Source organism: Micromys minutus (assembly GCF_963924665.1).
Source record: "Micromys minutus genome assembly, chromosome: 13".
Lineage (NCBI taxonomy): Eukaryota > Metazoa > Chordata > Mammalia > Rodentia > Muridae > Micromys > Micromys minutus.
In genome coordinates, this window is record NC_137982.1 from 48,740,983 (window position 1) to 48,755,897 (window position 14,915).

Sequence of the window (14,915 nt, forward strand, 5' to 3'; positions counted from 1 at the left end):
TTTGGATGATGTGTGGGAACTTCCATTGTTAAGATAACATCACCAGATAAAAGAAACAGGATGTAAGTTCTTATGGAAATTAAATCTGAAATAAATACAATTAATACACCGATCCTTAAATATTGCTGCGTGCAGTCCTCAAGTGCAGCCAGTAGGTCATGGTCATAACTTAAGGATGGAAGGCTAGACTAATAATCTCATTATCTCCTGTGGTTCTCATCTGTTACAAGCTGAAACTTACTGTTATATTTAGTTACATTAGGCGACAAAGAATCTTTCTATTGGCTTTATAACCTATGAGGCCTTTTGACTTAACTCCACATTGTTATATAAGATAATGGAATTTTTTTCATATTTATTATGTCTTATTTGCAAAAGGCCAAGGTCCACATTGATTCATAGTCACAATATGAAAGCACCATGAATTATTAAAGTTAAAAAACAAAATTGAAAATTCACCTTATAAACATAAGCGTCCTGCTAGAATTTGAGTATTTGTTGATTTCTAGTTATTTTTAAAGCTTAAAATTCTATAAAAATAATAAGAAAACTTAATCCATTGTCATATATACTAAACAAAAACTACCATATTGTTTTTATTGTGATAGCTTCTTACCTTCTTCTGTCTCACTCCAAGAGTCTGACACTGGCATATAGGTAAAATTTCATATTTAGATGAATGTGGTAGTACCCCCAGGTCAGTGATAAATGAACTTTGCACTTTACTTGATGCCCCAAATGAGAAAAGAAAATATTTCTCAATGTGGAAAGATCATAACCTTTAGTACGCCCAGTTAGCAAGATGGCAACATAAACAGACTATGAAGTTGGCTACCATTCGGGCAAAATTGGGTTTACTGCTTGTTTTCGCCCTCCTATGTCTGACTAAATCAACAAAGGTGTGTCTGAATGCTAAGAGGCTTCTAATTAAAAAACTACTTTGGGCCAGAGGCAGTTTTCTCTTACCAGGTTGTTCACACAGTTATCCAACATGGTCACCCTTCTTTCTACCGTGCATCTAATAGTGTATGGGCTGAAAGAAGATGCTGAGATGCTCTGTGGAGGAGAGGTGACGGAGAAGTACAAACACAAACAACTGGGTACCCAAGGAGGTGTTTAATCATGCTGGATGACACATGGTGTAGCTGACAAAGGTGGCTTCAGGGTTTAGATCACAGAGTATATACAGGCACAGAGGAGATGAGATCTCTATACAGAAAGACTATCTCCATGGGTCTTCAGGGTCATGATCCAAAAAAAAAGTGGCTACACTAGGAAGGCGGCTAACCCATAGACTCTGGGGGTGACCGAGACCCTGAGATATCCCACTTTGAGAGGGTGAGGCTGGCAGAGCTCCTAGCCATTCCTGAGTTGTTCGTAGCTACACAACTGTACTCCCCCTGGTCACTTTTCGTTAAGCCTGTTATGAACAGATTGTGGAATCCTACACCACTTTCCTCAGCACTGACCCTTGACCCTTGGACCACCGCTCCATCTTTGTACCAAGAAACAGTGGGTCTTGGCGAACCTCGGACTAAGCACTGAAAATAGGCGGCTGTCCCTAAGAGTGCATGACAATCAGAAATGCCTTTGATGAACCTGGGAGGGCCGTCCACCACCTGGAATTCAAAAAAGCTGTCTGCGTATTTGCTCCTTAAGACTAGTTCCTCCTTCTGACTGCTTAAAGTCACTTTGCTGGCCCTGCTGACCACAGCAGAGACTTGGGATTCTCCCATGGTGAGGAAACCTCGGCAGATGGCCTCGCCTGCCCGGTTCAGAGCTCTGCATCTGTATGTGGCACAGTCGGAAGGGCCGACATCGTGGATTTTAAGGCTGTGGCTCCCTTTCTCCGCGCTAATCACATACTTGGTGCCATCCGGCTCAATGCACATATACTCCTTATACCATTTGACTTCTGGGGGAGGAATGCCTATGACCAAACATTTGAACGTGGCAGTGGACTTCTCTGGAATTCTAAAGTCGCAGATGGGCGTTATAAAGCGAGGCGGCATTTCAAAGGCTTCTAGATCGATCTTAAACTCCCTGCCTTCTTTCCCCTGGAAACCCGCCCCGGGATCTACCACATTCAGCGGGAGAATATCCATGCTCACGATCATACTTTTGTGATCAGGAGTAAATTCGGGGACCGTGACTATCTTCACCTGCCTCTCAAATTCCTCCACATCTTTCTCACTTAATTCCACTTCCAGGACAATCTCTTGAGGAGAAGGCGTTCTCGATGAGTTGGTGTTTGCCACGTCAAATTCCATGACATGTTGGTGGGTTACCGGCGGCGGCAGGGCCACTGCTTTTTGCTCCTGGGGTATGACTTCTACGCTTGCAAAGCTCTTTGCCTCCCCTATGATGTTCACTGCATGGCACATGTATTCTCCCCCGTCTCCTTTTTGAATGTTGGAAATCTCCAGAGAACACACATTGCCCACCCTCTCCATTTTGGTTCTGTTATCTGGCTCCAGCAAGGATTTATTTCGGTACCATTTCACACCAGGAATCGGAAGACCCTCAACTTCAATGATGAAGCCTAATGTCGTATTTTCATATATCTTCCTTTTGCTTAGTGGCGCGATGAAAGATGGAGGCATCTCATTGTCTTTGGGTTCGATGGCTTCGTTGGGAGTGCCGAATGAATCTGAACGCCATGTTTCATAAGGTGAACCCCTTTCGCCCGTGGGTGTATGGAAATGCTCACTTGCTGTGCTGTCTTCCCTTTCTAGTTTTGAGAGGTTTGTGCTTCCCGTTCTAGTATGGTTTGGTCCTCTAGCAGGAATAAAACCCCTCTCTAGTTTCTCACCTGGTGGAGTAAAAAATCTCTCCAGAGCCTCCCCTGGGGGTGTGGAAAATCTCTCCAGAGCCTCCCCTGGGGGTGTGGAAAATCTCTCCAGAGCCTCCCCTGGGGGTGTGGAAAATCTCTCCAGAGCCTCCCCTGGGGGTGTGGAAAATCTCTCCAGAGCCTCCCCTGAGGGTGTGGAAAATCTCTCCAAAGCCTCCTCTGAGGGTGTGGAAAATCTCTCCAGAGCCTCCCCTGGGGGAGTGGAGAATCTTTCTGGTATTTCACCTTCAGAAGGTGTTGAATATCTCTCAAGAGTCTCAGCTCTTGAATTTGCTATGGGTTGCTCAATATCAGAAGGCTTAAAATACCAATCTGGAGACTTTGGGGAGTCTAAGTGTTCTGCAGACGATGGTGGGCTGAAGAACTGATCTAACTCAGACAAGTCTTCGCTGCTGGTGCTTCCCACATCGATTGAAATGTCAGACTCAGGAGAGCAGGGTCGCCCTAGGGAGTCCTGTTTCTGGTTGTAATACTCATAGACGGTGCTGAAAGTTACTTCTTCAACCTCCATTGAGCTGACTGATGTGTTCTGAATGAGTTGTGCCTTCCACTGAGTGTCTCTGACTTCAGGCACCTCATACCTTCCCTCAGCAAGTAAGTACTGTGTTAGTGAGGCCTCAGATTCCCCTTCTTCCATTGTTTGGGTCTCCTCCAATCTAGCGAGAGTTTCGGGCAAAATTTTTTCAATCTTTTCTCCTTCCATGGTGGGGAAAGGGCTTTCATTTTGAACGTGAACTTCATGATAGATTTCTTCTCCTGAGGCCTCGATTGACTCGCTTGTCTGTTCCGAGAGGCCCTGCTGCTCTCCTGTCATCAAGAATGGCAAGTCCTGGCTTAGAGACAGCTGTCTGTGAGGTGCGTCAGCTCCATGCACATCACCTCTGGGGTTTTCTAGATTTCCTTCATATCCCTGAGTCACACCACATGCTGGTCCCAAGGGGAACTCTTCCTCCATTTCATGATCCTGCAAAAGCTCTTTCTCACTCAGTGCCCTTTTCAACTGTGAGACTAAACTCTTCTCTCCGTTTTCTCCAGAAGCACTGGTCTCAAAAACGTTAGCTTCCTCCATACCAACCGATGGAGTCTGAAATAAAGCCTGTGATTCTCCAGGGAGCACTTCAGGCTCATGACCAGCTTTAAAAATCGCTGTGTTTTCTTCCTGGGCATAATGAAAGCTTGTGTAGACAGGGATCTCTTCTTCGAGGCACATTTCCTGCCTGGTCTCAGTTTCTTGCCCCTGGAAGGCCTCACTTGGATCTTCTATGTGAGAATACATTTGCTTTAGATCAAAGACAATGTCTCCAGGATTAGCCATTTCTGAAGCAGGTTTCTGAATTTTTAAAGAGCTTTTATCTTGTTGGCCATTGGCCAAATCTTGGAAGTTCATGCCTGTACTTTCTATCTGTGAGTGAAACTGCTTTAGGTCAAATGTAACGGGTGCTTCAAGCTCAACCTTTTCTTGATCTAGGAGAAACTTTTCTTCCTGCCGTCCCTTCTCTTCTATTTCAGATTCCCCATGAGCTTGAGAGCAAAGTTGCTTCAAATCCATTACGATGTTAGATGAATCTGCTTCTGTGTGCGAAGTCACTTCCTCTGCCTGATGCACACTGCTCAAACCTGATTCTTTGTGCTTTAATGAAAACTCCCGATTATCCCATTTCTTTGGCGGGTCTGTAACAAAGGATTTCTTGGTCCGTCTTTTTTCTAAAACCCCCTTTTCTGCACGCTGCAGCTTTTCAAATGCAATGATCTTATGCTTAACTTTCTTCCCTGGGTAGTACCTTTCTCCTTCGAGGGCTTCTTCACAGGTAGTGATGGGCAAGTCTTTCACATCCTGAACTACGTCAGAGGTTTCCGTGGAGTGGATCGTCAGCACATAATCACCTTGAGAATGTCCTTTCATATTTCCCCATTCTTGTCCATGATATCCAAAATCGTCTTTGACTTTGTTTCTAATGTTAGCTTCTCTGAAATCATCAGCAAATGGATAAATGGCAGCTTCTGCTTGGAGCGACTGAGACCTCTCCTGTACATGTCCCTCATCTTGGGATTGTAAGAATTCAGTTCTGTGAGGCGTACTGATGTCCGTGGGTATGGAAGCACCCTGTGTAGACCTGGATAGATTTTCACTAGAAGTTGGATAGTATACCTTGTTTCTCTCGTCCGCCTGCCCAACTGTCTCAAGGCTTTGAAAATACTCCCTTATAGCATATTCTTTTATATTTGATTGGGTGGCAAAAGGACCAACTGGATTATCAAAGAAATGTGTCCTTACAGATTCCTCCTGAACTTGTGTTTGTTGGCTTTTGGAATATCGTGTATAAATCCCACCTATATTTTCTAACTGACTATATTCCCTGTAAGTGATGGGCTCTACAGTTAAGTCCAAAATACTCTCAGCTATGCCTGAATCGTTTTCAGCCACGCATTGATACCTTCCAGAATAGTGTGAATGGATGTCATTAATATATAACCTGTAGCTACAATTAACTTCTTCAATCTCAAACTTCTGGCTGGGCTTCACAAGAACTCCGTTGTGAAACCATGTGACTACCGGCTGGGGCTCCCCCGATATTAAGCATTCGAGCATTACAGAATCCCCTTCCCTACAACTGGCCCTCCTTGGCATTTCCTGAAGCATTTTTGGTGGCTCATTAGTAATATCAGAGGAGAATATGAATTTGTGTTTTGGTGACTGGATGGCGTGACCTTGAGGCGTTGCTTCAGGCTCCGACTCAAACAGCTCCTTACACTCTCTGTTCTGTTCTGGGGTTGGAGTGGCTGCCGTTATCTGAATTTCCACAGGGAAGGAGAGTCCCTCTCTGTCTGCAGAGGGGAGTTCGGGGAGGTGAGCTTTTAACATATGAAGATGCTCTTGCCTCTCTTGATGAAAACATGGATGAATGCCTCTTGCTTGGTCAAACACCAAGGCTAGCTCCTCTTCTTCGTCTGTGTTGTCCGGCCACACTGGGACCTTATGAGGCTGGGAATCATACCTTGGCTTTGCCCTCACTCTAAGCATACTGGTTGCTTTTACTGTCCCATACTGGTTAAACAGCACACAGGTCACAGAGCCTCCATGTTGGAGATGAACAGAAGGAAAGGTTAACGTTGAGGAGTTCTCAGACGTGTGAGTGGTAAAACCTTGATTACGCGGTAGGGGCATGTCATTGCTATACCATGTCACAATGGGCTGAGGGTAACCTTGAAAATGACACACAAATTCACAGCTGTCACCCTCCCAAACTTCTTGAGATTCAATATCCTGGAGAAACGAAGGTGGGCCACGCTGTGGATGTCTCTGGAAGTAATTTTCAAAAGATCGTGTTTCCTCCTCATGTTCTACTTTGAATTCTTCCGCTTTCGTGGAAGCATGGCCTTGCCCCTGTCGCCCACCCTTCTGTGTCCCTCCTCTGCTATCTGTGTGTTCGGGGTCTTTAGCACTTGCAAGTGTATCCCAGGGTTCACTGGGATATGGTGTGAGAACTTGAGACATCTTTTCAGGAGCCTCACATATCTCTCTACTCTTATATTCATGCATTTCCTCACTAGAGATGAACGTGGATGACTCTCTGATCATGGTGCTGTTCACAGATTCTTCGAACTGCTCCTTGGCTTGTGGGCTTTCAGCTACTAGGACATGCTCATACAGAGAGCCTTCCGGGAGGCTTTCTTCCTGAAATGACTCTTGGTCCAGGCTAGTTTCAGTCTGGAGATCTTCATTCCCAGTGGTTTGGATACTTGAAGGAGGTTCCCTATTTGGATATGTTTGGTTAGGGAGGGAGTAGGGATTCTGGATGACTCCTTCTGCTGTGTTATCGAGCCTATCCGTGCCTTCAGCAGCCTCACATACAAACCCACTCTTCCCTTCCTCTCTGGAGAACAGAGCTTCTCTAACAACATCCTGACTTCGCACGGTCATCGAGTTTATTTCAGATGACACGTCTAAAAGACACAATTTCCTTTTCTCTAAGAAGATTTTTCTCGCCTCCCGTAACCGCTGCAACTTCATTTTGGTTTCGTCGTCTAGGAAACTCTCACTTTCACTCAGGCACCCTCTAATATCAAGTTTGCTTTCTGACCACTCGTCTTCGTATACATAGTCTGCTCTCCTGACAGGGCTCGCTGTCCTAAAGTGGATGGTTCTCACCATCCCCTTCTGTTCCACATCTTGCTTTTTGTTAAAGGGGGAGCCAGTAAATCTCAAGCCAACCTTTATTCTCTCTTCTCTCCTCTCACCGAGACCCCGCACGCTTTCACATGTCTGTTCGGCCCTTTTCAGAAACTCTAAGTATCTCTCATCTTGCCCTTTCTGGATAACATGCAGAGATGCACTGGACTCGGCAGACCCCTCACTATTAACTGCCAAGAACCTGTAACCCCCAGAGTCTCGGGCTTGGACCCTTTTTACCTCTAAGCTGGACGAGTGTTGGTCTAAGCCATTCTCGCTTCTTATAACCCGGCGGAGACCTGGTGGGATAGGCCTGTTATTATGAAACCAAGTCATTTCTGGAGTTGGATAGGCAACCAGACTGCACGTAAACACCACAGCGTCACCCTCTAAAACATATTGAGATGTGAGTCTTTGGGTAAAAGTAGGCTTGAAACATTCAGGCCAGGAGCTTGTGGATGACATTCTATGTGCATATCTCCTGGCCATCAGGGAGTGCTGGTCTGTGTCTTCAGAGTCAGAGAAGGCTCCCCGTGTGTCTCTTGTGCTGTCGGCGTCCCCCTCAAAGAGTCCTTCTGAAAGACAATTAAATCACAAGGCATTTTACTATTTTCCACAGCACTTGGAGAAGTTGAAAAATAAATGAAATTTGTAAAATAGAAAATGAAGTGCATGCTACAGAGTCTCACAAATCCGTAAAAAATTCACTCACCATATTTGTTCGAATAAACGCAACACCATGCTCTGTTTAAAAGACTCTGACACGACAACCGTTCGTAGTCTGGCCTTGTCTTCAGACTGTTGAAATTTCTTCTTGAACAAGCAAAAGTGCATCTCAAAAGTAACATATTCCTGTGTGTGTTTGTTTTTGTGAGCAGGACAACTTTGCTGTTTTGATGGCTAAGAGAGAAATCTTACCTGACTTGCAGAGAGGAGAATAAACGCCCTTTCTGATCCGTTTGATTGGAGATTAAAATATTAAAATTTTGATAGTTAACTATTTAAAAATATAGAGAACTATAACCGTCAATAATTAAATGACATAAAATGAGAAGGCGTTTATTCGAACTAATACAGCTATACAGTCACAACAATATGCAAAGTAGAGCAGGCAAGGGTCACATGAGCTAGCTATCTGCAAGCCAGTATAAGAGACATATCATGTTAAAGTGATCTGTGTGCACAAGGTCTAGACCAAGAATGGGAATGTAAGGTTTCCACACATCCTACAAAAAGTAGCATTTCTATTATAATTCATTCATGACATTGCATTCTGGAAATGACAGGTTAACCCCCGTTGTTCGATTCACTTCACCGTGATTTGAGAGCAAACCTCTACTCCCGCGATTTCATGCATTAAAATGACAACCGGTCATAGTACACGCTTCTCAAGATGGCTGCAAACATAAAACTGAACGCAGCTGATAAAGTTTCAATGTAAGATTTTTTTTTTTAAATTACCATCTAACCATTTACCATGAAATGCACATAACCGTCAGCATACTAAATCGGGCATGCGACATAGGAAGAGATAGATTTGTACACCTGTGCCATATTCTCAAAGATCCTAGGAGAAATCAAGTAGGTCAAGGATTCTGCTAACCCCCCTAAGTTTCTACTCTAACCTCACACTCGCCATGATCGTACCTTTCATCTCCACTTCGATTTGCTGGCCGATCCTCTCGTGCAAAATTGACTCGGGGGCTAAAACAGAAAAGTAAGGAGAAACCTGGATGAGTAACCACACACAGCTTCTCAATAAACTCATGATTTGGGTGATAATTGCTGCCTTTCCATTGTAAAAAGAGGGAATGCACCCCACAAATACCCAAGCCAAATGAAGCAATGAGCAGACAGACTGCAAATGATTCTAAAGAGTCGTCTTCCACTCCCCCATGCCTTTACATGCACCCAGAAAAGCAACCCCAAGGCTAAAATCCTCTTCATCATGTCCTACTGACTGCACACTGGGAAGACATGAAACCACATTTTTTAGGAACATGCACTTGATTGCTTGCTGCTTGTATTCTTCCCCCTGCAGAATAAAGCCTTCTTTCTTTTTTATTTTCCTTTCTTTTTTTTTTTTTAACTACTAAGTGGTCCAATGATTTGAACCTCCTCTCAAACTTGGAACAATACAATATTCAGTTACACATCAGCCAGTGAACAAAGACTTCTCAACTCTAAATTTCTTTTATTAGGCTAGAAACAGGTTTAGGTTTGGGGCACAGCAGTCTGTGGGACAGCTTCCAGGACAAAGCTGGTAGCTTGAGACACGCGATCAGCAGTTCCTGCTACACTGGCAGTGACTATAAGGATGTTTCCTGCTTCTTTGTGATTTTGGGCGTGATATAAATGGCAAGCCTGATGCTTTCTTTAATGATCCTTATTTCTCCATGGATTGTTTTAGTTCATTAGTTTCAGACACTCAGTATCTGAATGGAATAACTTTTGTAACTACTCTGCCTTGTGAATCTTTTGCTAGTTAGGGGAAGCCACACACCAGTTGTGTTGGGAAGAATACAACTCATGCTGAATGCCAAGAAGATGGATTGTCATTGGAATGAGGAAAGCAGTGTATTCATCTCAAAAGCAACACTTGATGTTTCTATTTTATTATGCACTAAAGGCCACTGTTCAAACAGACTAACAAGCCCTTCACATTCCTATTTGATCTTTATGGACAGCCACGTAGCCTATATAAATGATTTAGATCATAATAAAAAGGGCACATATAAATGCTGACTTCATGTTAAATAATTAGATGCTCACACTCAATTCTTCATTCTTCAAACACTTTTATAAGTGCAAGAAATGGTGTCAGGAGTTTAAAAAATGTTCTCTTGTTCCAATAGCATTTCAGTAAAGTACCCAGTTCAATGCAGTCTATGCAGATGACGTTCAGCCATCTTCACCGTACTTTACAGAAGAAATCTCGAAGAGCCATTCTTCTTCCACTTCTACAACACAGACAGCTCCCAACTGCACAATGTGGCAAAACTGTCACCTCTGTCACCCACACAACTCACAGACAGCACCTCTATAGAAACAATCACTCTGTGTGATTACTGTGCTAGCTAAAACCCTCAGTGAGACTGAGAGCCAGTGCTCTGGGCAGAGCCACTTTGTTTGCCTAGACTTTTGCACTGTTTGTTATGAAAATAGATCCAGAGATTGCCATGGAACAAAACCTCAGATTCAGAAAAGATTCCACTTTGGGTGAGAGGGATCACAGATGCAATACTTGAATGAATGAGGCCGAGTCTCCCAATCGGCAAGAAAGAGAACCAAAATTCAGTACAGAGATGGCTGCACACAAGACAGAACTTTACTGCTCCCTTGTTATTAATATCCACCAACTATTTGATGAGGATCAGGGAGGAACTTGTGGCTATTCCTTCCTGTAATTCCTGAGGATGCTTGACATCTCCTTGACCCCTTTCCATGTGACTCAGTAAAGGTCCTTTGCCTATAGATACATAACACATGCTCTGGGCACTTCAAATGTGATATTCTCATTGTATTTGTACCTAAGAGGCAAGGTTATGGATAAGCGGAAAATTATGCTTCTCTCAGAGTTTTTTTTCACTCTTTCAGATACAATAGAGATCCACATACAGTAACAACTAAAATCATGATGTTGCCATGAGAAAATTGCCACAATTTCAAGAAAATACAAGGCTGTAAAAGCAGTATCGTTTACTGAAAAATTATCTACAGACCATTAATTGTGGTCCAAATAGAACCCTATTATTTTCAACATCCAATTTTCTGTTTTCATGGCTTCCCCATATAAATCTAGAGCCTCCAGGCCTGAAAAGGAAGGACTGCTGAGTGAGAAACTCACTTACCATTAGGGTAATCTGTTTAACTCTTACAAGGGAATCAATTCAATTCAAATCCATCTTAGTGCCAGACACAATGATAATTACCCAAGAAGTATGTGGCAACTACAATACTTTAGCCTTCCTTGGCGTATTTTCAGGATTCGTCTTTGATAAGTATTAGAAAAAGAAGTACATACAAAATAAATAGATTTCCCAATTCTAGATTTCAGCGTGAATCTACACGGGAGAGTTAAATTCTCCTACAGGTTTGGCCAATGACTTAGCCTACCTTCATAAAGTGCTTATGGGTTACATGCTAGAGGTGGTTTAAGGAATGTAATCATTGGCTTGGGTTGGTTGCACAGAAAGCTTCATAAAACGATGAAGGTGAAATGAAAAAAGAAAGTTGTCCATAGCTAATCTGCACTGAGCACTGCTGAGGCTGTCTCTCTGTCATCACCATAGGGGACAGCACTACAGTCCTTAGTCTACTGGCCCAACACTGGCTATGACAACGCATGGATGTTTCCAATCTGTGGCTGCTTCACTCTGACCCCTCTGTCATTACATCTTCACGAGTCTAGAGTATATCAACAGAAAAGTCATCTAGACTGCAGAGGAACTGAGCAGGGCTTCCACACTCTACAGTGAGGTCCCAAAAAGGCAGGAGAGCGTTCAGTGTACCCCCTCTCCTCCTGGACTTCTCAAGAGATCTCCCTGATAACTCAGGACAGGGTGCAGCATGGTGGAACAGATGCCGCTGTGTAGGCAGAGCTTTGACACAAACGCTAAAACACCTACACTTCATATTTATGCAATGATCCGTGACCTGACTTAATTCCTTTGGGAATATTTGGCTCTCCTTCTCAGTGAAAGAGGGAGTGGCTGCTGTCTGGGACTTTGTGGACTCTCTGACTTCTTTCCTAGAACTTTGTCTATCTAGAGCTTGCCCTATATATTTAAGCGACACGATAAAGAGAAGAACGTTGTACTTTCTCACTGGCCTACATCAGTAACATAAATGGCCTAGAAGAAGAAAATGAAGGAGGCCATTGTCATGTGAAAGCATCATGCCAGATGCAGTGTGCTCTAGAATGTAGGACCACACGAGAGAACATTCACTGCCAATGGACCAGCAATGAGTGGTTACTGAAGGCTAATGCAGACAGTGCGTAGCATCTGGATTCTCCCTTTTCAGTCATGCAGAGAAACACAGTCTGGTTCTCTATCCCCACCCAATTTTTTTCCTGAGCTGACTATATTTGATAAACCAATCATATGCTTTAATATATTATTAAGCAGAAAGATCATTTGGTGATGAAATGATGTGATTGATATCTTTGGCAAAGTCAACCCTTCTCCTCCGAAAGAAAACAGCCGAGCAAAGTTGCTGTCTAACAAAGCAGTGGTTTCCTATTTCACGGAACACATATTCCAATCAGCTTGAAGTATGAATGCTAAACCTGTAGTTGGAGGCCTGGTGCGATGTATTACATGTTAGTTGGTTAGTAAAGCGTGAACTGATTGAAGTATAAAGTGAAGCAAGCAGCAGGACTCTTGTTAGTAGCAGTAGGGTGGGAGACAGCAAATCAAAGTTCTCGGAGCAAGAGGGGCTTTACCTTTTGCAGTCACTGTGAGTGTAGCTGCACAAGTGGCTTCCCCAGCACTATTGGCTGCTCTGCAAGAGTATTTCCCAGCATGCTCTGGGTAAGCATCAACTATAAGCATTAAAGCCATGCCTGTGGACTCCTCAAAGTGAAACACTACATCTTTTGATGGTAGAATTGGCTGGTGGTTATAAAACCACTGGATTGCTGGTTTGGGAACACCAGAAACCCTTGCGTGAAATCTGACTGTCTCCCCGCTGTGCACCCTGAGGCTTGGCAGAGGCTGGATGAAGATGGGCTTTTGGCCAAGGGCCTCCTTCTTAAGTGAAACTGATGGTGGGGTATGCCATTGGGACTTGGATGGAACGTCTTCAGGTTTGCTAAAGCCTGGAAAGAAGCATGCAGTTTTTAATGCTTTTCCCCGTTCAAATGAAAACGCACTTGGAGTTGTCTATTCTAAGTTTCCCACAGATTCCATCCATTAACTAGAATCCAATCCACTACTAATGCTTTATCACTATTAAATCAAAGTCACACAAGTTCTTCACCATTTCCCAAAAAGACAAGGCGAGACACAATCAGGTTAAAGAATAAAATAAACTCCACAGCTCAGGAACATAATAGTGGAGAACACAACTAGATTTAGGAATTAATTTTCCCACTCTGTAATCAAACATTTCTATGTTGTAAATCATGTTCAATTCATTATTAAGGATATAAAACTATAGTTTTGAAAATTAAAGAAACTGGAAGTTTCCTTAAATCCTTATGTTTTCTGTGTGTATATATATATATTATATTTATTGAAAAAAATAACATGATTGTATGTGAAATTTTTTATAATTTTAAAATTTTATTTTAGTGTATGTATTTGTATACATGTGTGTGTGTGTGTGTGTGTGTGTGTGTGTGTGTGCATTGCTGAGGAACAAACTCAAGACCTGGAACATGCTAGGCAAGTGCCACTGAGCCACACTCCCATCCCCTTGTTATTCTTGTTTTGAATTAAAGTTCCTCAGTGACTGAGAAAGTGTGTCTGATTATAACTAATGAGCAGAAACATTAAAGTACCTTAACAGCGGGCCTCTCAAAACTTAGGGGGTGCCTTTAGTCTTGGTGAGTTTATTTCCTTTGTGATAAAATCTGAAACTGTCTACTGGAATGCTGGTGACATCAGAGTTCTGTCAACACCACATGAAGCTGGTCGGACTTCTACCATAGCTCACTAAGAGAGCAAAGATACGCACCCCCACCCCCAGCATTGTTCACTACAGTCTGAGACATGCTGAGCAGGAAGCAGAAAAGCCAGTGGAGACGGTAATACATCACAAAACTTCACAGAGAGAAAGCAGGGCAGATAAAAAGTCAAGGGCCCACGGGGAACAAGGAGCAGAAACGGCACAATTTGGAAATTGTGAATTAAATGAAAAAGAATGAAGGACAAATATTTATATGATGTCCTTAGTGACTGTTACTGGTACTGTGAAATTCATAAAAGTATCTCTCTACCTTCCAGTCTCAGGGTGGCGGTGCTGGACACCTGGCCCACAGCATTATTAGCAACAAAAGCATAAGTTCCTTCGTCCTCTGGGTAGGCTTCAGCAATCTCCAACTGGTAGGTGTCTTCGAACTGTGTCATCCTGAAGAACCGAGATGGCTTGATTTTCTTGTCTCTGCAGTACCAAGACACCTTCAAATCTGCAACAGAAAACATTTGCATCTTTTAAATGAGTGGGAGCTCTTTTTGCTGGTCTGTAAACACAATCTTGGTGAGACTACAGACCACATTTCAATTTTCAGCCTAAGGAGCTTACATTTTTCTTATGCACACACCATACCTGCTACTCTCTGTCTCTTATCTTCCAGAAAGAAATATGGTTCTAGAAAGATCCAGGTTATTCAATTGTTGAGCTAGTTGCAATGTTTCAAACTTTAAAGTGTTCATTTTATCCTTTAAAGACAGTTTTTTGAGACAGTCTCCTACACTGGCATTGGACATGCTACGCAGTCAATCCTGACATCTGGCTCCTCCTCCTCCTGCCTCTAAAGTCCTAATGTTGGATGTTTCAGGAGTCACCTTTCCTAGCTGTGGGTTGTACTCTTGAGGCATTTGCTTGCCACATGCTGTGGCATGAGGAAGAGTTTCTTTGGGAAGGATCTGGAGATTGTGGCCAAGGTGGAGGATGGAATGAGAGGAAAGAATCTACACCAGCTTGCAGAAGGTAAACAATCCAGGAACAGATCAACATCCCACCAAGCCTGAGGTGGACAGCCTCACATCTCTCTGTTCTATTGCCAATGAGTTGAGCTCAAAAGGCATTAGTAAGATAGTGATGTAGGAAATAATGTTTTCAAATGGAGAGAGAAGAAAAAAAAAAACTCAGAGTTTAGGCATCTTCAACACATTTAACCATTTTCAATAATTTGAGCTGTCTTCATAAAAAGAAAAATACAGATCA

At 43.1% G+C, this 14,915-nt stretch overlaps 1 protein-coding gene across 6 annotated transcripts in view; it reads right to left on the reverse strand.

The window, feature by feature from the left end:
• Nucleotides 1-14,915, reverse strand: part of TTN (titin) — a 266,446-nt gene that overhangs the window by 203,789 nt on the left and 47,742 nt on the right. For 4 of the 6 annotated variants that reach the window (XM_080927461.1, XM_080927460.1, XM_080927459.1 and 1 more), the window contains 2 exons: nt 13,966-14,154; nt 8,670-8,726 (listed from right to left, as the gene is read on the reverse strand). In XM_080927461.1, coding sequence (XP_080783587.1) covers nt 8,670-8,726; nt 13,966-14,154 — 246 coding nt within the window. Of the gene's footprint in view, nt 1-1,107; nt 7,598-8,669; nt 8,727-13,965; nt 14,155-14,915 lie in introns of those variants that run through there. The other 2 variants (XM_080927462.1, XM_080927464.1) reach the window with 1 other exon arrangement.